Genomic DNA, 25,391 nt, shown 5'->3' with positions numbered 1-25,391 from the left:
CTCTCTCAAGCTGGTCACATACAACCTTCTCCAACACCTTCTCAAGAAAAGGAAAGTTGGAGATTGGTCTATAATTATCAAGGGCCTCAGGATTGAGAGAAGTCTTCTTCAAGAGAGGGTGCACCACAGCGTGGTGTGCACACCAGGACACTTCTAGTCTGACACTGACCGGGGCGGCAAGAGGGTACGCTGCCACCCCACGCCAGTGATTTGGGGCACAGTGCTGGTGGGGGGAACGTTATTGGGGCGTAAGGACACCCTCCCTGCTCCTTAAAGGGAACTCCCCACCATTGCAGAACTGGCCGGATTGCCAGACGTCTGAACCGGTCCGGCGGTCTGGAAAAGGACCACCGAACCAGTTCGTGCACATCCCTAGTAGTTGTTGCTGGTTTGCCATTTGTGTTGAGTGCGAGTCCTTTTGGGACAGGGGACTATCGTATTCCTTGTTCTGTGTCAGGGGTTCTCAACAACAACAACAACAATTAAAGTAATTCACATAGCATAAGGGAACTTGGGTCTCCCCAGATACTGTTGGACTACAACTTGTGGCTGGGGATTATGGGAGTTGTAGTCCAACAACATCTTGGGACCCAAGTTCCCCTATTCTATGCAAACCACTTTCAAAAATTTATTGTCAAAAGCATTATACAAACAAACAGCAAGTACAACAATTATAAGAACAGATTATTCCCCAGCTGGGTAGTGTAGGTGCCTGTCCAAAATGCCGGGCCTGGAGGAAGTCCTCAAAGTCCACCCAAGTGTGGGGTAACATTTCCCACCCATTCTGCTTTTGTCTGTGCCAGCACCCTTCTTTTCTTAAGCTGCCATTATACCACTGATCCTGAAGAAGGAAGGAATTACCTTGGAATGGTCAAGAACATGGCCAACAGTTGCTAGGAAGGCCCAGTGCATTTCACAATTACCGTATTCATCATCACCCAACAATCTGGAACAGGCAAGAGTGGCCAGCTGTGATGGCAGACATGATTGACCCTAATGAGTTTAAGCAGGCCAATAGACAGTGCTGATCTAAAGGAGGAGGGTAGCATGCACTATAATATGCAGGAAGAAATATGTTTATCTGAGTTGGAGGAACAAAAGAAGGACAGGCCAGAAAGGGTGTTAATTTTCCCACTTACTGTTCAGTACAGCAGTGAAGGACAGATCTGGAAACCTAACTGTCCACACTGTGAGGTCATCCACACAATCAAAAACTGTGTTCTGTCCATTTTGAGAGTGGCTGTGTGTGCTCCATATTTTCAGTTGTGTAGAATCAAGGTAAGAGAAAAACCTGAATAGAAGTGATTGTGTGGAAGTAAGGTAGGAGGAAAAGCTACCCAGGGTTGCACCACTTCAGACTGCAGGTCGAAAATACATTATTTGAATATTCCTCTATGTAAAAATTCTCTGCAAGTAGAAAACTAAACAGGGGAAGTTTCTAGCCGAGCTCTCTCCCGGCTGTGCTAGTTTTCTACTTATAGTAATCATTCAAGCATATAATTCCGCACCTGTGCTCCTCATTTCTGCTGAAGTGGTCCATTGATCACATTTGCAGCCTGTCACTCATGCTGACCACATTCTGTTACTGTATGCATAGACCAAACTGTAGACATTCCTAAATATGGTTTAAGTTGGTTGCATCCAGTAATTAACAGACTGAATTAATTCCACTGCTTTTTTTTTTAAATCAATGGGGCCATTCCATATGATTGCATCAGGGCAAAAATTTCAAGGCCATCGCATTGTCCTTAAAATACTGTTGATTCAGCATCTGGAGCTGGGGAAAGCCCATCAACATCGCTTTAAGCTGCTTGGAGAAAGAGTAGGATAAAGTGCAAATATTTATGTATAGGTCCCTTGAAAGAATTGGGAAGCCCAGGGGAACAGTGTGCTCTTGGGGTCTCTCCATCACTGCTTACCACCCCTCACCATCTCATCTAAGCTTCTGAGCCCTGGACCCCTGATAGCTCCCTCTCCTCCTTCTGTGAGTTCTGTAGGAAAGCAAGAGTGCAGAGATAGCTCTCAGACTGGGCACTCTCAAGCATGAGCCCTGTGGATCATCTCCACCTTGTTCTTGTAGGATCTGCTTGTGTCTATTATAATTCTGTCCTACTATGAAGCAGTATTGAAACTGCAACATGCACGCAAGAAAATGATATCTGAATTACTGGTTTGCGTGTATATCTGACTGAAGATCAAAATAAAAATTTTCACTCACTCACTCACTCATTCAAAATATGTTTCTTATACAATCCCAACAATAATGCTCCATATCTCAAATATCTGTCAGCTGTGTGAGAGAGAAGAATTCCATACTAATCACTTAAGTATTTGCTTAAGATTCTTTTCAGATAGGAACAGAGGCGTGCCTAGGGAAAATAGCGCCTAGGGCAAGCACTGAAATTGCGCCCCCTGTCCAAACATCTGACACCCATCTTTCACATAACTTTACCATAATATCAGCTCAAAAATACAAGTCAAGCTCGTTAATCTTTTAATATTTCAAAAACTATTTAGCAGTAGATGAAGCCAGACCAAAAAATGCTGGAAAACTACAAATTTCAGTATGCTGGGGCTCATGAAATACCCAAATACTATGTGGAGGTGTACTTGGAAAACTAAACAGAAGTGCCTGTCTAATTCTCTACTATGCATTGTAGCATCACTATTACATAAGTTTTGAAAATAAATGGAGAGTTTGACTTTTCCCAGATACTCTGAAAATAATTAAAGTATATGCAGATTAAACTGTGTCACTGCTTGGAATATCTATCTATATTATTAATTCTCCAAGACAGGCCATGCATGGGTGTCATGGGTGTCATATGCATGGGGACGTGGTAGAAAGGAGGCGATTGGCTGACAGAGTTTTCAGGCAGAAGCACCTGATTGGGCAGTGGGGATTCCATATGCAGATAGGGAGAAGGAGCGTGTGAGAGCAGAAGCACCATGGTGATTGGGCAGTGGGGATTCCATATGCAGATAGGGAGGAGGAGCCTGTGGCACTGTGGTGACTGGGCAGTGGAGATTCCATATGCAGATAACAGGAGGAGCCTGTGATGGTTAAGGTCAGTTGGAATGAAACTGTTACTGGTCGGAAGAGGTTCTTGATTGTAGAGGAGAGTAATCTATCCTCTCTAATAAAACGCTTGGTGTCCGTCCGTGTCCGTGCCTCCCTGCCCTGTTCTGCGCCTGCGCAAGGGAGACACGCTCGCCGGTACCTGGCAGCCATCTTGGGAGGCCAGAAGCGGCCGCCCCGAAGAAGCCGGAAAACCGGTGCCGGGGTAAACTGAGCGAGGCAGCCGCTGCCTCGGCCAAAAGAGACGGAGGCCGGGGGCGGAGCGGAGGCCACTTAAATATTAAAAAAAGCACCCGCAGCCGACGCCGCCGACCCTCCCTCCAAGCTGACCCCCCCCATTAAGGGCCAAATCGGCCCAGCCACTTGCCCCCACAGCTTCCGCCGCCGACCAACCGCCCCCCCACCCAGCTGCCGATACCTCCTTACCCCCGGAACACGTCCTCCGCTTGATCCGCTGCTCAATTAACAGAAGGAGAGAGGTGCTCGCATGCAGAGCTCCACTCTCTTTAAAGTCTCTTCCCGAACTGGCGGTTTGGGCGGCAAGGACGCAAAGCACCAGTTCGGGAAGAGACTTTAAAGAGAGTGGAGCTCTGCATGCGAGCACCTCTCTCCTTCTGTTAATTGAGCAGCGGATCAAGCGGAGGACGTGTTCCGGGGGTAAGGAGGTATCGGCAGCTGGGTGGGCAGGCGGTTGGTCGGCGGCGGAAGCTGCGGGGGCAAGTGGCTGGGCCGATTTGGCCCTTAATGGGGGGGGGTCAGCTGGGAGGGAGGGAGGGAGGGGGAATGGCAGCGGGGGGACAGGAGAGCCGTTACTAGGGCCCGTTGTTCAACGGGCCAAAATTAACTAGTATATATATAAAAGGATAGATGGCAGGGGTCTGCAAAAAGATGGGTCATGAGGGAGGAAAGAGCCCCTTTAGGAGAAGGAGGATGCTGTTGTGTGAATTAGATGAGGAAACAAGATGAACAAAATCTGTTAACTCAGGGAGGGAAGGAGGGAGAGAAAAAACATGAAGGGAGGGAGAAGAAAGAGTGGGGAAGAGTGAGTGGAGGAGAGAGAAAGAGAAAAAGAAGGGAGGGGGAAGAGAGACAGAAGGAAGGGCAAGGGACAGGCCTGAGCCTGTCAGCAGCCTGAGGGGAATGAGCGGCCATGGCAGCACTAGCAGCAAGGAAGGGCCAGTCAACCACTGCTGCTGTTTGGGGCTACCGAGGCCATTGTCAGAGGGAGGAAGGCAGGCAAGAGACAGGACCGGGCCTGTCAGCAGCCTGAGGGGAACAAGCGTGTGGGCTGTGGGGGGAGAGCAAGTGAGAGGGCTGAGGGGGGAGAGCGAGCGAGAGGGCTGCGGGGGAGAGCGAGCGAGAGGGCTGCGGGGGAGAGCGAGCGAGAGGGCTGCGGGGGAGAGCGAGCGAGAGGGCTGCGGGGGGAGAGCGAGCGAGAGGGCTGCGGGGGAGAGCGAGCGAGAGGGCTGCGGGGGAGAGCGAGCGAGAGGGCTGCGGGGGGAGAGCGAGCGAGAGGGCTGCGGGGGAGAGAGAGCGAGAGGGCTGCGGGGGGAGAGCGAGCGAGAGGGCTGCGGGGGAGAGCGAGCGAGAGGGCTGCGGGGGAGAGCGAGCGAGAGGGCTGCGGGGGGAGAGCGAGCGAGAGGGCTGCGGGGGAGAGCGAGCGAGAGGGCTGCGGGGGGAGAGCGAGCGAGAGGGCTGCGGGGGAGAGCGAGCGAGAGGGCTGCGGGGGGAGAGCGAGCGAGAGGGCTGTGGGCGGAGAGCGAGCGAGAGGGCTGGGGGGGAGAGCGAGCGAGAGGGCTGCGGGGGAGAGCGAGCGAGAGGGCTGCGGGGGGAGAGCGAGCGAGAGGGCTGCGGGGGAGAGCGAGCGAGAGGGCTGCGGGGGAGAGCGAGCGAGAGGGCTGCGGGGGAGAGCGAGCGAGAGGGCTGCGGGGGAGAGCGAGCGAGAGGGCTGCGGGGGAGAGCGAGCGAGAGGGCTGCGGGGGGAGAGCGAGCGAGAGGGCTGCGGGGGGAGAGCGAGCGAGAGGGCTGCGGGGGAGAGCGAGCGAGAGGGCTGCGGGGGGAGAGCGAGCGAGAGGGCTGTGGGCGGAGAGCGAGCGAGAGGGCTGGGGGGGAGAGCGAGCGAGAGGGCTGCGGGGGAGAGCGAGCGAGAGGGCTGCGGGGGGAGAGCGAGCGAGAGGGCTGTGGGGGGAGAGCGAGCGAGAGGGCTGTGGGGGGAGAGCGAGCGAGAGGGCTGCAGGGGGAGAGTGAGTGAGAGGGCTGCGGGGGGATGTCACAGGCTCAGTGCACAATTGCACAGATGCTTTGTGCGGGGTCAGCTAGTATTCTAGTATTTCAGAAAGACAGTTAAAATGAGAGAAAGAGAGCAAGAAACTCCCAATGGGCCTTAATACTAAGGATTTCACACTGATTCAAAGTCAAACTCACCATTAATAGCCATATTATTAAGACATCACATTTAACTCATTTATCACAAGAAGCAAAGAGCAAATGAATACAATCCTAGCTCATAAGCTTCAGCTCGTTATTCACAAGCCCTGATTCTCTGTACATAGTGTGTGTGTGTGTGTCTGTGTGTGTACACTTTTATACTGATCCCACTGCCTCTAGGGCCTCACAGGGACCATTTGAGCATGTGCAGTGGCCATTAAAAAAATTTTTTTTTTACAAAAAATGGCCACTGAAAACAAAATGGCCACCATGCATCCTCAAATGGCCTCTACGAGGCCTGGCATGGGCTAGGGCCTCACAGAGGCCATTTGAGCATGCGTAGTGGCCATTTTGTTTTCAGCAGCTTTTTTTTTTTTTTAATTAATTTTAAAAAATGGCGCCCCCCTTCAAGTGGTGCCCGGGGCACGTGCCCTGCATGCCCTTCCCTAGATACACCCCAGGATAGGAAAATTAGCTATTGAAAAGGCTAGAATATCTATCTATCTATTATATATATAATTCTCCTAAACGTACCCGTCGCTAATCCCATGTGTAGCAGCTCTCACGAGAGTTTGCAAGCAGCGCCTGGGGGACAGCAATGGGGAGAAAATGGCAGCAGCAGCTGGATGGCGAGGAGGGAAAGTGCTACCAGCGGGCGGGGAGGGAAAGCTCCCGCAGCCCAGCCCAGCCAGCAGGGAAGGAAAGTGCTGGCCCGGGAGGGAAATCACCACTGCCAGGCAGGGAGGGAAAGGAAAGCCAAGCACTGAATGGACTGGGGCTGAAGGAGGGGGGAAAGGATGGAGAATGGACTGGGGCTGAAGGCGGGAGAAGGACAGAGAACGGACTGGGTCTGAAGTGGGGAGAAGGACAGAGAATGGACTGGGGCTGAAGGGGGAAGAAGGATGGAGAACGGATGGGGGCTGAAGGGGGGAGAAGGACGGAGAACGGACTGGAGTTCAAGGGGGAAGAAAGACGGAGAACAGACTGTGGCTGAAGGGAGGGGGGAAGGAGAACAGACTGGGACTGAAGGGAGGGGGGGAAATGACAGGGAGAACTAAGGGGGCAGATTGTCCATGCTGGATCAGCTAGTGTGTGTGTGTGTGTGTGTGTGTGTGTATATATTCTCTAAGGCGTACCCGTACTACCTGTGGCTAATCCTGTAAGTAGCAGCTCTCACAAGAGTCCGCAAGCAGAACCACCATGATGATTGGGCAGTGGGGATTCCATATGCAGATAGGGAGGAGGAGCCTGAGCCTGTGAGAGCAGAAGCACCATGGTGATTGGGCAGTGGGGATTCCATATGCAGATGGGGGGGGGGAGGCTGTGATGGTTAAGGTCAGTTGGAATGCAACTGTTACTGGTTGGAAGATGTTCCTGATTGTAGAAGAGGGGAATCTATCAATATCTATATCTATATCTATATCTATATCTATAATCTATATCAATGGATAGTGGGGACGGGTCTGCGAAGGGAGGGGTTGTGAGGGAGGAACGAGCCCTTTCAGGAGAAGGAGGCTGTCATTGTGTGAATTAGATGAGGAAACAAGATGAACAAGATCTGTTAATTCAGGAAGGGAGAGAGAAAGAGAAAGAAAGAAAAGAAGAAGGGAGGGGAAGAAAGACAGGAGAAGAGCGAGTGGAGGAGAGAGAAAGATAGAAAAAGGGAACAGAAGAGAGAAAGAAGGAATGGCAAGGGACAGGCCAGAGCCTGAATGAACGGCCGTGGTGGCGGCAACAAGGAAGGGCCCAGTCAACTGCTGCTGCAGCTTCTGCTGCTCCTGTGGGGCAGAGCAGGAGTGGGGCTTGGGTGAGGGTGAGGAGGTCTCTGGGGATAGGGGGCTGCAGCTTGGCCAATAGGCACCAGCAATGCTGCAGCTGCAACCAAGAGGGGTGAAGGGGGTGGAGTAAAGGGATAGAGGAGCCACCAAGAGGGGTGAGGGGGGGTGGAAGCAATGGGATGGAGGAGGAGGAGCAGGAATGCGGCTCAGGTGAGGGTGGGGAGATCTCTGAGGTGAGGGAGGCTGTGGCAGGGGGTGAGGGGAGCAATCAAGTACTAGTACGCAGATGCTCTGCTCGGGTTAAGCTAGTTCTTTATATTGCCTGTGTTCTTTATAATCAGCCCTCTCATGGGCAGATAATTCTACTACGTGCACTATCCAAGCCCTAATAGTTGGATCACCGCTTTACTGAAATAATCACATTTGCAACTATTTCTGCTTTGGCAAGAAAGGCTCTTTGTCCTTTGCTCAGGCACTGAAATTAGACTCAAAAATTTGTGGGTGCAAAAATAGAATCACCTGCAGTCAAAACCCATTCCCAGGACATCTATTGCATACGCTGCTCGGCATGTCTCTCCTTGGATCTCAGTAAAGCCAGCTATTCCTATAAATATTCTTTCACACCAATGGCACCGTAAATTTTAGATGGATGCAATAAAGATTATTTGAATATCAGAATGGCAGGTGTTTACCTCTTAATTGATTTGGGGAAAAGGTATTTACACTGCAGAGGCAGAGGAATCATTCTGCTTTCTTTAAAGTGTGTTTCTTTTAAACTAAACACAGTACAAGAGAGGTGGAAAAGGTTAACAATTCTATCACTTCATCCTGCCTCGGTCAGCATCTTTGCAAGAGCATCTGGCGTGATGGTGTGACTTGATTAAGGGGAAAGGCAGTACTTTTTCCGCATGTGTTATTTCACAAGTACGTCTGCCCCTGACACTAACAGGGGTTCAGTTACATGGCGCATTGCACAGTGTAAGAGAGCATGCCAGAACTTGATCCTTTCTCATCCTGGAGAGGAAATGCAGTCTCCCATTCGAAGGGGCAATGTAAGGCCTCTAAATCCTTTTAATCTCAGTCAGTCAGGTTAAGGTCTTGAAACCTGTCCAGGTTTACAGTTGCACTCCTTGGAAGAGGGTCTCGTTTGCAGGGAAAGACAAATTTGATAAGGTTGCCAAGGAGAAAGAAGGGGTTTTACAGCTGTAAAATGACATTATCAGAAAGTCTTTAAATTGGCTAGGAAATGTAGGTGGTGTGTGTGTGTTTGTGTGTGTTAATGCTGTGGCCAAGGGTCTCTTGTTTGTCAAGTTATAACAGGGCTAATTTGGCGAGCTAGCTTTTCATGGTGCTTTGACAGAAGGCACAGTCCTGCAAAACTTTGTCACCACTAAGGACAGATCTACTACACATACAACAGAATGAGAGTCAAACTCCATGCAACATTATTATTTATTACTAGCCAACCCGCACAGAGCATCTGTGCGCTTTGGGGCCGGCTGTTTTCCACTCCCTCTCCCTCCTGCCCCGGTCTCTCCTCTCTCCATCCCCCTCCGTCACTCCAGGCCCGTGCTCTCTTGCCCTCCCTTCTGTTCCTCCCCACTGCCCCCACACAGAGCCTCACCAGGCAGCAGGTGGCCAAAAAGGGCCCCGCCGCCGCCTCTCCTCCTCTCCGACAGTGAACAGGGAAGCCCCGCTGCCCGATTCCTTCCTGCCCCAGGCTGCAACAGGTGAGGAGGCTGCGCCTCACTGCCCGTTCCCCACTCACCCCTGCGGGCACCGCCAGGACCAGTCTGTCCCACTGCCTCCCGCCTCCTCCCAGCCCAGGCCACGGCTGCGATGGCTGGGCTAGGGCTGCGACAGCCACTGTCTCCTTGCAGCGGCCCATGGCAGCTGCCACTGCCTCCCCACAGCTGGGGCGGCTGCCACAGCAGCAGCAGCTTCCTCCTCGCCGCGGCCGCCACCATTTCCCCCCACAGCTGCAGCTCAACTCAACGGCCTCCTGGCTCGCTCAGCCAATCCCAATGGCTCCCACAGCCCAGCCAATCCGGCGCCCCCGCTGCCCGGCCAATCCGCTGGGTTGCCGGGACGCATCCCCACAGAGGCACGTCTACGGGGATTAAATATATGGATTATTATTCATTATTTACATTTTATATCCCGCTCTTCCTCCAAGGAGTCCAGAGCGGTGCACTACATACTTACGTTTCTCCTCACAACAACCCTGTGAAGTAGGTTAGGGTGAGAGAGGAGTGATTGGCCCAGAGTCACCCGGCAAGTATCATGGCTGAATGGGGATTTGAACTCGGGTCTCCCCGGTCGTAGTCCGGCACTCTAACCACTACACCACACTAGCTCTCTTAAACTTGTCGTTCATTTTCCACTGTATAAAAAAATAGAAAACCAGGGAATAGAACTGGTTGTTATTGTGACATGAGGGAGGGTTTTTTTTTGGTTTTTTTAAAAAACACTTTCACCTGTGCAATAGTGTCAGTGAAAAACCACTCCCCAAAGATGTTATTTGTCCTGGGAGTGAAGGTGCTATTTACATATAGTAGCTTACTTTCTGTGACAAGCAGCAGTTCTGTGGGGATTTTTATTTTATTTTTATCAACATTGCAGTATGAGGGTCAAACCACCTTTATCTGTACTGCTCTCACTTGGGGACTCTTGCAGCTATTAAAAAGGGGGGAAAGATCGAAAGGGGATGACACATGTAATAGCATGTCTAACTTGACCCTGAGGTGGTGGGATTCTAAGGTAGCAAAATGGACTCTTGTCACTTTTGAGTGCAGATAAAGGAATACCATTTTTGTTTTTAAATAAATTTCCATTATATATTATAACGTCATATATGATCAAACACAATAACTGCTCCTCTAATTTATGATACTATTACTACTTATTCCAGTAACCCATAGGAACATAGGATGCTGCTTCATACCGAGTCAGACTATATACCTCAGTATTTTCTCCATTGACTGGCAGTGGCTCTCAACAGTTTCAGGAAGAAAACTTTTCTAGTCCTATCTGGGCGCTTTCCAGATTAGACTCAGGGTCACAACATATCTCTGAAGTGTGCTTCCACACTTCCTGTGCTGTGACACCACAGTCCCTACGCTGACCGCAGGGTGCCGTTCATATTTCCATTGCCTTGTTTCAAGTTTAATCACTGCGATATAGTGCTATAACGCCGTATATCCGGCATTAAAAGGTCGCTGTTTTTCCAGGTTAGTTTTCATGAGACTGCTCCCCCTGCTGGGTGCTTTGCTATTTATGTTTTGAATGCGATTTGCCTGAACAGAAGCATCTTGCCGCTGTTGAGAGGCTAACCTGGAAAGCGCTCCGGAGCATTCCCAGATGGCAATTTTACTTTGATTAAGCACGGAAGGGCAAGTGTACATTCACATATAGTCCAGCTTTAAGCTATTGGGGAGCACTCCGTCCATACACGATTCAGAAGTTTCCCAAATATGAATATTAATAAGGAAGGAGCTAATTACAAGGCTTGCCTTCATTCTCATAAGGTAGGCGGAACTTAAAATGCCCTGAGCAACAATCAGAGGGCTGTCATCCTGTGAAGAAAACAGCTACATGCTATATTCAAAGTAAGAAAAAAATCATTTATTTATTCATGTATTTATTAATTTATTAATGACTCTGAAAAAAGAGTGGCAGCACAGTCTTTCAAATGGTGCATGCTAAGGTAGACAATTTGGCAATCTTTTCCTTTTTAAAAAAAACCTGGTTGGTACTACTTTTTTTAAAAAAACAACCAAGTATTATTACCTTCAATAACAATTTATGAAAAATGGTGCCAGACTGGCTGGACAATGAGAAAATGGCCTCTCAAAAGACACCTGCCACTTTTTCATGTGGTGGCAATCTTCTCCGGCCAGCCTGCTTTTCTCCCCTGACTAGCTGAGGGGCTGTTTCCTCCCTCAGGCATAGAAGAGCCCTACATCACACAATTAGTGAGCAATATTCAACCTGAAGAGGCCTGCTCTCTCCCCGCCCTCCCAGCCGGCGGGCCCAGGCGAATGCTTCAGAGTGCTTGCTTGGGCCCGCTGGCTGAGGGACAATACAGGCTGGGGTGTGCATCATCCCCTGGCTGGCAGCCCTAGGCAAGCGCTCCAACATCAGAGCATTCAGCTGGGCCCGCCAACTGGGGGAGGAAGCAGGCTGTGGTCTGGGTGCCGCCTGGAGAAGCAGCCTGAATCTGGCAGGCCCAGAACATCAGAGCGTTCACCTTGGCCCACTAGCCAGGGGAGGGGAGCAGGCTGCTTCTCCAGATTGAATATTGCTAAATAATTGTTTGATGGAGGGCTTTTCTACATCAAAAAGAAACATTTGTGGGAGGCACAGGGAGTTGTGGGAAAGGAGGCGGGGACACTCCCTTCCACACAAGCTTCTGAAGATCTAACCCCATATAAAATATCTAATGTCAAATATCTGCTGTGATCAGAACATTGTAATTGTTGACAGCCCTGCTGGGTTGGATACCTATACCCTATTGTGGTGCAGTTAAAGATGACACATAGAATTAATCATCACAAATTATCTGTTGCACAAAAGGAGTGGGCTTCTAAATGAAAAAAAAACACACCTCAGACAAATTAAGAGTTGTGGAGAATCTGAAAGGTGATGGAGATGATGAAGCTCATTTTCTTTTGGAGAGTCAGGAATGGTGCACTTAGATTTAATAACTGCCAACTGAACTGAATTAAATTTGTACACATCTGATCCATATTTTTTTTTTATAAGTTCCATATATTTTTAAATGGAAAATAGCTGTAATAACCAACCAACTGAAATATCTGGGGAGGATGCAAATTCGCTATTCCAAGAATTAAAATAATTTTTTAAAGCAATGAGATGTTTCAGTAACAACACAAATCTGGCAATAACGCATGGAGAAGGGCTTTATACAAAAGAGCCTAGTTCTGTGATTGTCCTCAATCCCTTAATTGCCTCTGCAGGAGGTAGAATCCCAATTCTCATAAATACTGTGTGCTGAAATTCAAGCAACATTTATTTTGATGTCTGCCATGCACACAACTCTATTTAATTTTAATTCCTCCCTCTGATTATATGCAGATGAAACTGGGTTTTGCAAACCCAGAAGAGGATCCGTGAACTAACGTCTGGGTGTCCCAGCTGCTGCTTATGGTACAGGTGCAAAGCCTGTTAAAGGCAAGGGAGTATCCACACAATGTTCATCCAGCTTCCTGTCCGCAGCTGCTCCATTTCTGTCAGTAAAAGCCATTAGCAAATGTTTTTTTCACTGATGTGGCTTTGAGGTCATTTGTTTCATGAAAGGAGAAATACAGGGTATGGGCACGAGAGCAAGTTGCTGGGAATTTTGTAAGCCATTCTTGCTCAAAGCAGGAAATTCATTGCTACAGCACTCCCAACAGATGACGATCCAGCCTCTGCTTTAAGTCCTCCAATAGTAAGTGTCCAACACCCTCCTTGTTAACTGCTCCATTATCAGATTGCTCTTTCCATGAAGAAGTTTATCCTAATGTTCAAAATCTTTATCAAAGTTAAGCTATATAAAAACTTTGCATACAATGGAGAGATTAATAAATTCATTCAGCAGCCAAAGAGCCCCTAGGGACCTCCCAGATGGCAAACTTCAAGGTTCCCCAGGAGTGGTGGGTGTGCGTTTGCACATGGGGGGGGGGACTTACCTCTAAGTCCCTGTGAGGTATCGGGGAGCACTCCATACAGGATTCGGGTTTTTCCATGCACATTGGAGCTTAGCCCAAATTATCCCCGTGCTAAAAAGTTCCACTTTCTACAATGGCTTTTGAGAATACTTCAAACCACCCTGATGTTTCTTCTGAGATGTATGGAAGGACCATAGTGATAGAGCATTGACTTCTTTCTTTGCACTTAAAAAATAATAATTGCTGGGTGGTCTTGAGGAACACCAGCAAGACCACCCTCTTTGCTGAGTCAGTGGTCTTCTACAAGACCACAGACCATGGGTGGTGGGGGAGAAATGGGAAAGAAAAAAGGATTCACACACCCGCCTCTGTGCTTCTCTGCCTGCCTGGGCTTGCTCTCCTCCCTGCAGCAGCTTTCCGGCCAGGAGGGCAGGTGGGACAGGGAGGGATGGAGGTTGCCCGCTGGGTGATCTTGCAGAAGACCCCTTATAAACAAGTTTTTTAAAAAACTATATATACATTCATTGAAATGAAAGATTTTTGAAGGGCACACCATGCATATGTGCTGTGGGGAGGGAGGCGTGGCTTCCCAGCTACTCTGGAAAGCCATTGGCCAGAGAAAGGCCAATGAACAGAACAGGAAAAATTTGAAAGGAACGGAGGGGACACCGCATCAAAGCAGCCCTATGCAAATACCCTCAGAATTGTTGTTATTTCAGCTTCAGGCTGTGGCTTCTATGTGACTAATGATTAGCCATGTAATCTCACAATCAAGCCTGCCGTCTGAGAAAGCCCCATGTTAACTGCCTCTATATTTGTATCACTCATTTCATATTGGGATGAGCAATCCAGAATTAAATAGGCAATTGTAGGAGACTATTTTGGACCCCTTGGGTCCCCTGCCTGTATTTTAAAATGAAAGGTTTGTTTATTTAGGATCCCACCAATGAAATCACATATTTTATTTCACAAGAGTTCCTTCACTGATACTGTATATAGTTGGAAGACTGCAGCTAAACACTGAACACATGGATCTGAGTTAATTAATTTCTCACTGATTCCAAGATAATTTTTCCAAGCAGGATTGTGCGCATGTATACTTCTATAGACAATTTGTACAAATGGATTGATATTTCTTTTGATCACACTAATAAAATCAGAGGATTGTCTTTAATGCCCATTGTGTCTCAAGAGTACAAGTGCTTCTTGTCAGAATACTGCCCAAAGATGACTTAACTCATCCCTCACTGAAGTGCTTGAAGTTTCAATCCAGACAACCTTTTGGACATTGGAAATCATGAAACAACTCTCACAATCTGATTCTGTGCTTACATATGAGGAAAGCCTAGTTCTCTCACTGAGGAGTTAAACTAAGCTTGTGCCTGGGTTTTATTAGTTAAGACTGCAGGTGGGATTCACGTGATTATATGCTCCTTTATACATGCCCCCCCCCAATCTAGTATGTTCTAGCCTAACCTCTCTAACATGCTAGTTTTCTATGTGGAGGGATTTCCAAAGAGGAAAGCAGTGGCTGGGGTACCCTCCCCCCCCACCCCCAAGGTTTCCTGCATAGAGCAACCTGGCTTGATATAAAGCCCCCGTGGCCTACCACGCTCATGGGAGAGCTGTATAGAAGGGGTTGTTTTGTTGTCACACATTATTAGAGATTCTGCATGACACCCCGGACCCCACAGAGGGTTCTTTTCATGAGTTGTGAGGGCATGTTCCCATGGCCTTACACTCTCATGAGCGAGTGGTCTGCTCAGGATCAGCATCCATTGTCATTACACATTTAATTGCTCTTCACTGTAGCAATGCTGATCTTGCTGCCTGGCCCTTCTCATGAGTAAGCCTAGGGAGTGCAAATGTCCCCAAAGGGGAAGCAGCTGCCCCCCTCTTCCCTATCCTTTTTGTGGGGGGTAAATAGATTTTGGCTGTCCAAGAATTCTTGTTTGGGGCCACCTTTTAAACCCGATCCTGGGAAACCACCAGGCAAATGTTCCTGTCCTGGCACGATAATGGGATACTTTGTTTATGTTGCCACCTGTGTTTGTGAACATAGATCATTGCTTTATTCTTGGGGAGAGAGAAGCACTTACTGCTCATCATGTCATCCCATCCCCTTTCTCCTCTGCTTGCCAGGAGGGAGGCAGCAAAGGACAGAGTGGGAAGAGGGAATGCCTCTGTGCTACTTTGCTGCTGACAAGTTTGGGTTGGGACACGGTGGTGTCCCTGTTGCCAGGCAACTCCAGAGCTGAATCGGAGACAGCAGGGGCAGGGCTGGTGCTTGGAGAGGTGGCCAGCAAGACGTGCTGCAGGCATGGAGCAAGCACGATCCTAGGCAGGTCTACGCCACCATCTCTATGATTGAGGTTCCTAAATCTGCTTGAAACCACGGTTATGGTGGCATCTGGGTTCGGACATCACTTTGGTGGCAAAACCTCAGGTCTAGGTGGCGAACCTTACTTCAAACCGAAGGTTCAAATTGGATTTTGGCAAGGCAGACTGCAGGTTGCTTCGGCTCAAAACCGTGATTGCACAAATTCGGATATAATTGAGTTCCAACCTCTGCCCTGTTTAACTCCGTTTTCATGTTATGTCCAAATTCAGCCATAGATTTTCTGAAGGAAAGTGTCCAATGTGCCATTTCCCTTCAGACAATGTAGCTTCAGAAAAATGGCTAAATTCTAGCCAACAGCCGCCAGATCCCAGCCCACATCCACTTGAGTCCTACCACTTGCTGGCTGGAAAACAAAATGAATCGGGGTGGTCTGAGCCCATCCTTAGTGATTTCTGAAATCAGTACCAAATAATTAAGCTACGATAGTGCTATACAAAAGACATGTATCGCTTGGCATCATTATCCCCCTAATAAAAAGGCCCTCTTAGGCATGCAGAATAGCTTGAAGTGCTGCCACTCGGAGAGGAGTCCCTCCTACAAATAGAAACTTGGTGGGAGTGGAGATAAAAACGGTTGAGATTTGGCAGCTGGTCTTCTGAGGGAGTTCTGAGGAAAGCCTTCATCCAAGTGCCAGCTGTGTCTGTGAAGTGTCCTTGTGGTCTGCTTCAATGTTACCAGTCCTTAAATGTACTCCCGAAAGAAAGAGAGCAAGAGAAGGGGAGCAGTGTTGCCTCTAACAGGGATTTCCAGATGTTGTCAACTACTACTCCCATAATCCCCAAGCAAAGGCTATTGTAGCTAGGGATGCTGGGAGTTGTAGTCAATATCTGGGAATCCCTGTTAGAGGGAACACTGAAGGGGAGATACTTTTTTTTAGTAGTAAGAGTGCAGCCTTTTGGGTTAAGCCTGTTCTGTTGTTGATTTATTTTTCATCAATTTAATCCTGTAACTCGGTGATTTTCACTATTTTATAAGTGGGGGACACTTTGGCAAAACAAACAAAAAGAACCTTCAATGTGAGACCCATTTCCTAGTGTGTTCACCTCTGCATAGTACTGCACTCTCTTCTTAGTGAAGGGAAAACCCTTTAAGAGAGACAACCCTCCGTCCCTCTTAAGAGCTCTATGGGGAAAGTGCTGGGAAGGGCTACACTTCCCAGTACTCCTGTATTTACCTGAATCCAAGACTAGTCCCCACCCCCCAGTTCTTTGATACTAGAAGTTGGGAGGTTGTCAAATTCAGAATCCTGTTCCTTTTGAGTAAATGCAAGTATAGTGATATAACCTGTATTTAACCTCTGCCTTTTAAGGGGGGTTGTCTTAAATTCAGAATTGTCTTCGATTCGGGTAAATACAGTAAGTGGAGGCCTTCCAAGATGCTACAGAGGCTCAAAGTGGAGGAGCCCATCCAGCACTGAGCAAATTACAGGACTGTACTGTGGGAACGGTCATCGCCACATGGTGCTGGGGGAGTGTGCAGCTGAAGCTTTGCACAGACCCAATAAACAATTAGTCAGAGAGCCACACTTAAGAGTTGATGGGAGCTGCTACTGGCTCCCAGACCTTACAATGAAGAATACTGCTGTAATCCCTTGGAACCCAAATAAACCTACCACCTATATTAGAGAAATCCAGTCTTGTTTTGTTGGTGAAGAATTCCTCTCAGACAATCTTCCTCATGACATCTTCAACCCAATCATGTCCTGATATTTACTTAAATGGTTGTTCCTTCACAGACTCTGGTTCCCTAAAAGAGTAGTGGCAGCAATCCTAATTATTTTACAATATAAAAGGCCTTATTCACTCCACTGGAGGTGGGTCATGTCATACCCTCCTTGGAAGTGACAAAATATTAGTAATAATACTCTGGCAATGCATTACAAACCCCAAAATGCTGCATAGTTTTGAAGCCACACAATAATCAACTAATTTTTTTTTTTAAAACCAAGCAATCAACAATATAATTTATCAACACTAGGGGGCTGTTTTGCACAAGCTGTCTTCTTAGTGCTATCTGCAGCCAGCCCATGGATGACCTGCAAACTTATTCTTTTTAAGCTACACTCTAGACTGCTAGCATGTTGTGAAATCATCATATAAATGTGTTAAATGTACTTTAATATAAAGTTAAGAGAAGCCAAGTTGAAGCTTGGAGATTTTTATGGACAAATCCTTTAAAGCAACCTTGTCCCTCAAAATCCATTTCTGACCTTCACAATCAATTTCCTCCCTGGAAATAGTTTTTCTCCCACTGGACCTTCCTGGGCACTCGAAATAGCCCTATATGCTGGAAGTGTGAAAATCTGATGCTTTTCCTTTCTCCTCCCCATGGACTGAAATCCCTCCTCCCTCATCTTGGACACAGTTGGTTGAAGAAGTGATTCATGATCCCAACTGATTCCCAAATTTGGGTATCCTGTATGGCAGGTTGTTACATTATGAAAGTTGTATGACTGGCTCTGTGCCTTATTCTGATAGCATGTAACATAATCTGAGCATTCCTTTTTCCTAGAAATGCTGTCTTCATTCTAAAGAGAACTTAAAATTATCTCACCTTATTGCCAGATAATATTTCTGAACAGCAATTGATTTTTAATTGCAAGGTACCATAGACTTTATTTAGTAGGAAAGCTTATTTTATAGCTCTGGAAGTATATCCTGCATATTCTGCCACGGATGAATTACAACTATTTCCACTTAATCACAATTCAAGAAAGAATTAATATAAATTTTATATTATATATATTCCACTTTCTTCTCTAACTCTTTCAATGTATTTTCATTCCACTTTGTTAATGAACTTTTCTCTATGAAAGACCTACCATATACTGGATTAGGACAATGTTTCATCTTAGTTGTCAGCCTTGCATATACGGCAAAACCAACTCCTTTAGTCTTAAACCTCTCTCTCTCTCCCCCTCTGTCTTGGCAGAGACCAAATTTGAGATTTCAGGCGTAAACAAAGCAGACACCCTGAACTGCAGAGCTCCCTTTCATGTTTGCTACTCTGTTCTGCTTTTCTCACTGATGAGCAGATAACTCAAATCAAATAACCCATTTCAAGGCAAACCAGCCCACTGCATAAATGTCTAATTTAATGAATCATTTGGTTGATCTTCATACTGGTGAATGCTGCCTTATACGATTTATTTTGCAACGCAAAAACTCTGGCTCAGAATAGGATATATAATTTAAACATTTTTCCAGACACAGGTCACTCAGATGAAGCTTTTTCCAAACTAGGTTTTCTATAGAGCTATAGAAACTCTTGCATGCTCATGCACATGACTCTAGCTGAACTTCTAGACATTTCACATATATTGTTTATATTTCCCCTCTACTCTCATGTCAATAACAGTTTCCCACCAAATATTTGAAAGTAGAGAGATGGACAAGAACATTTTTATTTGAGGGGGCTGGGATTCTTGCTATGAGTTAACACATTTATTTTTGCTGTGTACAAATGTGATCGTTTAAAATAGTACTTTATTCAGTCGGCTGAAATGACACACAGTCTATGTATAGTTAATAGTTTTGACCTAGCGAGCTACACTGAACTTCCAAAAATGCTCAGTGGTTTCTTTACTCTTTGACCAAAGTGGCTAAGAAAATCCAAAGCAGTTTTAATAATTTCCCAGCACTTCTCTTCAACTCCTCTTTTCATCTGTTTAAAGATACTTTTGAAGATTCGTAGGAAGTTATTTTGCTTCTTGTGGGACACAAAGAGTTGCTTAATCTCTACTTGGATCAGCTCTATCAGAGTCAGATAAAAGGTAAATATTTGTTACCCAATATTATCATTTGTTTCCTGTGCTGAAAAGTGATTAGATTTCATTATAACAGATAGCCACTACAGGATAGAGTTAAAACATGTTTAATCCTCATTTATTCTAATGAGACAATATTTTGAGAAAAATTTCCTCTCCCCGTCCCGATTCATGTTATGGGTTTGAGAGCTTTGTTAAAATGGGCTGTGCAATTTCAGATTGATTAATCAATCTAATGACATTTTATGAACTGTTTCTAAGTCCCAAAGATGTGTATTTCAAGTGTTTTTGAGAGAAACAAGAATTCTGATATGGAATTAAAAAAATTTAAAAAACCAAGGGGAGGAACACTTTTTGCAGAAAATTTCAACCAAATTCTTCTACGTATGACATGAACTACTAAAGACTAAGCATTGGCAAACTGAGAATTAAGTAAGTGTACCATCAAACAATCAAAAGCCATTTGATTACTTTAATAACTTAGTAAGTAAGTTATCATTAAGGATTAGCTCAGTGTTATGCTCTTGCCCATAAGAACAATGTCTGGGGAGTGTATTTATATTTTTTAAAGTGCTTCAAGAGCCATATGTGCTTTCCATCCTTCCCTCCCTTCTTTCTATCAAAGAGTTTTCTCACTAACTAAAGTACTACTTAATAAATGAGGCTAATAGCTTCTTAAAGTGACTGTACAATGAACAGGATCCTCTCCTCTTCAGGAACCGAAGTATATGAAATTTCCATATGCTTTCTTTTCATTTTGGGATGTCTGGGGAAGTTGAGCTGCAGATGCTGCTAATGCTGCTACTTCTGTTACCAATGGCATTCAGACTGACAGCTCTTCGTGCCAAAGCAACAACTGTACTCCATAGCTCTGGAATAAGACACTGGCAGCAGCAGCAGCAACTACCCCCCCATCTCCACAGAGACAACAGCAGCCAGCCACCCTACTACCACCCTAGCACTATCGGGCGTCTCTCCAGGGTTTACTACTAAACTTCAAGAAGTGAAGTTGGGAATCGCACCACTGGAGACACATGCAGGTTTCCCGGCTTTGAGCTTTGGGTCCAGTTCTCTTTGTTCCCTTCAGTCAGCCTGCAAAGAGATCGGCATGGAAGTGCTTACAAAGTCGCCTGCTGAGCAGATCATTATTCAAAAAGGGAATGCTGGAGAAAGCAGCCGCCGAATGATGAAACGCCAGTCTCAAGAGCCATCAACATCCTCCTCCAAGGAATCGAAATATGTGGAGATTTATGACAGAGGGAGAGGAGAGAGTCCCCAGACTCTAAAACTGACTTTGGCAGGGAATGGAAGTGAAGTGGCCTTTATCAGACCTAAAAATGGACCTTGTGGGATCAGTGAGGTGAACAAATTGGCTAACAATATGGTGGTAGACAAATCTGCAAACCGAGCATCCCAGGATTATAAATCTAAAATGCAAGGCACTCCTTCCCCCATGGGGGTGAAGGCTGATGAGGTGGGGGGAAGTATCACTGGCACCAGCTCAGGAGGGTCTAATGGGAACACTCTGTCCCCTAGTATCTCCAACGTTCAGCTTTATACAAACGGCTGCCCAGAATCATCCTCATCCTCTTGTCCTTCACCGGTACAAAAACCAGGCAGCTTTCCAAAAATGGATGACATAGGAACAGAGGGGAAAACCTCCTCTTCTTCATTTGGATATGAAAGTGATGAGGACGATGAGGTAGACTGCAAAGAAATCTGTTTGAGTAACCAGAGAGGAGGGTGCAGGCGTGCTTCACAACGTCTGCAGTCCCAAGACAGCTACACCAGTGAAAACAACAGTAATAATAATGATGAAGCACATTATATTACAACCCATGAAATCCAGCTTAGCGAAGTGGACCATGACATGGACTTTGACTACGGATTAGCCTCTCGGTGGGACTTTGAGGACAACAACGTGATCTATTCCTTTGTGGATTACGCTTCCTTTGGGAGTGAAGAGACTCTTGCAGACACACAAACAGAAGAGGACAATAGCTGTTATCTCAGCACAACCACCAGTGATCCCAATAATCAGACAGACAGTATCGATAATACCAGCAGTACAGAGATAGTCAGCATTAATTCTGAAAATGATACCCCTAGCACAGACAAATGCGCCAGCTCGGAAGAAAGTCAGTCCAAGAACCTCAGCAACATGAGTGAGAATTCTGCAGGCCAGATACTCCTATCAATCAAACCAACTTCCAGGGCTATAAATGAGCCTAGCAACCAGCACGAAAAGCAAAACATTATTTATGCTGCCAAGCATGAAGGCGACATGAGCCTCTGTGTCTCCACAGCTCATGAACGAAATTCAAGTTTAAAACAAGATGTGTTTCATGACTATGCAAAAAAATTCATTGCAGTTCCTGCACGTTTGCAAACAAAGTGTGGAGCCATAAGAGCAAGGGAACTGGGAGGATATTCAAGTGGTGCCTCCAGCGTGGTCAGTGAGTTGGATGATGCAGATAAAGAAGTAAGGAGCCTGACGGCAAGAGCATTCCGGAGCTTAGCTTATCCCTACTTTGATACCCTGAACTTGAGCTCCAGTGAATCCTCCACATCTCTTTCGGATCACACCCTAGGAATCAACCGGTGGTCAACTTACTTGGATTTAAAGTGTGGCAGCCTTGGGCAGAAAGCAGAGCAAAATATTTTCAAAAGCAACTCCACATCTGCTGGATGGAACAGAAGCACTGGGACAAAGACATCCAGTGACCAGTTCTACGTTCACTCCAACAAGTCACAAACTAAAGCATTAGAGTTTGTTGTCAGCAAGCTTGATGGAGAAATAACACACGTTGAAACACCACCTTGCTTTGAAAAACGGATCCAGTCAGGCTCCCGGGTCGTTACTTTATTGGAGACTTTGAATTTCAGCAGCAATATTAATGCGGGTGTCCCCAGACCTGCTAAACCTTCTGAAAATGCTGCTGCTAGATCAGGTTGCACAGATGAGATTACAGAAACACTGCCAAAGGAGCTGGGCAATGAAGCTTGCAAACAAACTGGGCTGCCTGCAGAAAGCATGGAAGGCACACAGAAGAAATCAAAATTTGCATCCAGTCTCCTCAAAAATGTTATATCTAAGAAAATGCAACTGGAGCATGAGTTCAAAATGGAAAGGGGAGAGATTACAGACACCTCATACTCCGGTATGTCCAATTCCTTATCTTCTAAAAAGATAGAAGGCACCTCCAAAGAGAAGTTAAGGGATGGGGGTTTGCAGAGACAGAATTCTAGGTATTCAGAAGCCAGCTCTGACTACACTATTGTAACAGCTGATGATCTGGGCGAGTTTTTTGATAGCAAGTCACCTACTTCCAAGCCATCTACTCCCAGGGAGGGAAACATTAGCTTGGATCAATCACTTTCTGAAACATTCTTAGAAGAGGCATGTAAAATAAAAGAGAGCGCTTCAGAAACTCTCAAGGCAACTTTTCTCCGTAGTCAGAACAGTGCATTTAGATCATGGAAAGAAAAAAAGGCAGAGAAAAAAGATGAAAAGACTCCTGTGGAAAACCTGAAAACTTCATCCAAAAGTGACTGGAAAGCTGATTTGGGAGAAATCTCAGCCTGCAAATCAACTAAGATGTCACGTCTCTTTCTCCCAAATATTCAACAAACAACCAAAGAAAATCAATGCAGCAAGCAGGTGACAAAATATTCGACAGCAACCAATGCAGTAGCACAAACTGCCATTGCCACTACGATGATAAAGCCTAAACCACCTGAGATCAAGATCAGCTTGGGCAGTGTGCAACAGAACAAAGACCACCCATTCAATATTGCTAAGCTCCTCACACCAAAGATAGCTGGAAATGTCCCAAATTTTTTCAAGGCAGCTGAAGACATTAGATGCCAGCAGCAAAAACAATTTAAAGGGGAGGGTATGGATAAAGTGCCCCAGTTTCTGGTACGTGACGTAAGAGAAAGCAAGCCTAAGGTCCAAGGGCCTATCCATCAGGTGAGAGATGTCAGGAAACTAATCAAGAGTAACTATGGCCATGAGTCAGGGGATAACAGCAGTGACAGAGGCAGTGTGAACTCTGATCAGGGAACCTCGGAACAGAAACCCAAGCAGCTGATGACAGCAGGCATGCTCAGGCCTCTGTCTCCCATGGTGATAACGTGTCAGGCTGTAAGCAACAGCAAGGAGGACAAAAAAGCCAGCAAAACTTCAGAAATGGGGGGCAAAGCAAGCAGCAGAGGCAAAGTGTTGCCTTCCAACCAAGAGGGGACAATCCTAGTGCACAGAACCTCAGGGCGGTTACCTGTGGCCACCATTGCTCCTAACAAAAGTGACCCGCACCAGCCCGCTGTGCTGAAGATCGTCTCCAAAACATCGGTGCCCTGGAGGCAGCAGCCACAGCCACCACTGCAGCCACCACCGATGCCAGTGGAGAAGAGCAGCAAGGTAGGGCCACTGGTGGTGGCTGCTGCAGAAGAGGAGCTTGCCCGGGAGGAGGTGGCTAAAGCACCCGTCACCATGAACCACCACCAGGCCCTGCAGAAGCTCACAGCGGCAGTCCGCAGTATGGAGGAGCTCTACAGCTTCAGCAAGAACGAGTGGAAGCGCAAGAGCGACCCGCTGCCCATCACCGGCAGCCATGTCCTCTCCCTCATCGCCAGCGAGGAACGGGCCTTGGGGGCCAGTGCCAGGGAAGAGTTGGTGGCCGGGGCCCGGGCAGAGAGCCAGGAGGCAAGTGACGGGCACAGTCTGGGGTTAACACCCGCTAGTAGCATCGCCCCCAGCCGGGCTGCCCCAGAACGCCAGCCCCGCAGCAGGACGGCCAACCCCACCAAGAACACCGAGAAAGTCTCCGCCAAGACCGCGGCCTTCGAGAGCCTGGCGCTGGCTCGAGAGCGGCCACGCGGGCCCGGCTTCCGTGGGGAGATGGTGGCGGCCGCCTCAGGGGCGGCGGAGCGGGGCAGAGCCCCTGGGGTGCCCCGCAGCAGCACCTTCACCTTCAGTGCCCAGAAAGCCAAGCAGCCCGAAGAGCCTTCGCCGCCGCCACGAGGCCTCAAAGGCCAGGCTGCTGCGCCTGCGCCCCGCTCCATCAAACTCTTTGGGGACAGGCAGGGCCTTGCCGAGCCTGACAAGGGACCCAAGGCGGCGGCGGCGGCGGCGGCGGCGGCTCCCGACTGCGGGAACTACTTGGCCATCCCTCTCAAGGCCTCGTCTGCAGAGCCACCGGCAGCAGCCTCCGGGGCAGCAGGAGGAGAAGGAGGTGGTGGCGGCCGCTCGGGCCTAGTTTCTGCAGCAGCGGCTGCAGCCGCCCTGTGCGGCCAGCAGCCCTACAGCTCGGGCAGGAACCAGGCAGGCTCCATTCCGGCGGCCAAGGCGCAGCAGCAGCAGCAGCAGCAGGCGGGCAGGGAGGAGAGCAGTGCTGCTGCCCCTCCGCCGCCTCCTGCCCCTCAGCAGCCTCCGGTGGCGGCGGCGGCGGCAGCTGCGGCTACGCCTCAGTTTGAGGTTTCTCCCGCGCAGATCTTCCCGCAGGCGTTGTCCCTGGCCGCGGCCGCCGCCGCCTTGACGGGCGCCCAAGCCGCGCCGCTGCTCTGCTTCTCACCCCCGATGCCCGCCCCGGCCGCCGCCGCCGAGCCCGCCACTTTCCCGCCGCCTCAGACGCAGCGCAAGGTGCTGCTGGACCTGAGCACGGGCCAGTGCTACGTGGTGGACACGCCCGTGCAGCCGCCGCCGCAGAAGCGGCGCCTTTTCGACCCGGAGACCGGGCAGTACGTGGAGGTGCCGCTGCCTGCGCAGCCGCCTCTGCAGCCGCCTCCTCCGGCCATGGCCCCAATGACTCTTCCCATGTCCCCGCTGGCGCTGGGCACGGCGACGGGAACGTACGGCGCCCCAGCCTACATGTTCTACCCGGGCTTCCTGCCAGCCGTCTTGCCCGCCAGCGCCCTGCAAGGCCAGCTCGCCCAGCAGCAGCCCGCCAGTGGCAACAGCGAGCTCAGCGCCGCCTCCACAGGGGCCTCCAGCCCCGGGGCCGAGAGCCCTTACTACATGCCCACCGGCAACGGCACGCAGGTTCCGCAGCAACAGGCGGCGGCCGGCAAGGCGAAAGCACCGCTCATCAGCATCACTTCGCAGCCCCTGGGCCCCAGGATCATCGCGCCGCCCTCCTTCGACGGCACCACCATGCGCTTCGTGGTAGAGCATCGGTGATGGAGAGCCCGCCGAGGGATGCCACTGATGCTGCTGCGACGGGTGAGTTGGCATCTTGCCGGGATGCAAGAGCGGGCACGTTTCCAT

At 48.4% G+C, this 25,391-nt stretch overlaps 1 protein-coding gene across 4 annotated transcripts in view; it reads left to right on the top strand.

Annotated features, from left to right (window-relative positions):
• The first annotated feature begins 3,025 nt into the window (after nt 1-3,025).
• The window catches only part of C5H4orf54 (chromosome 5 C4orf54 homolog), a 47,321-nt gene continuing 24,955 nt past the window's right edge, over nt 3,026-25,391 (top strand). For 2 of the 4 annotated variants that reach the window (XM_053253877.1, XM_053253876.1), the window contains exon 1: nt 20,872-25,346. In XM_053253877.1, coding sequence (XP_053109852.1) covers nt 20,994-25,304 — 4,311 coding nt within the window. In that variant the 5' untranslated portion in view covers nt 20,872-20,993 and the 3' untranslated portion in view covers nt 25,305-25,346. Of the gene's footprint in view, nt 3,069-12,603; nt 12,737-19,030; nt 19,130-20,871; nt 25,347-25,391 lie in introns of those variants that run through there. The other 2 variants (XR_008308174.1, XR_008308175.1) reach the window with 2 other exon arrangements.

The sequence above is a fragment of the Hemicordylus capensis genome, chromosome 5 (genome assembly GCF_027244095.1).
Source record: "Hemicordylus capensis ecotype Gifberg chromosome 5, rHemCap1.1.pri, whole genome shotgun sequence".
Lineage (NCBI taxonomy): Eukaryota > Metazoa > Chordata > Lepidosauria > Squamata > Cordylidae > Hemicordylus > Hemicordylus capensis.
This window is presented reverse-complemented; position numbering and strand designations above follow the sequence as displayed.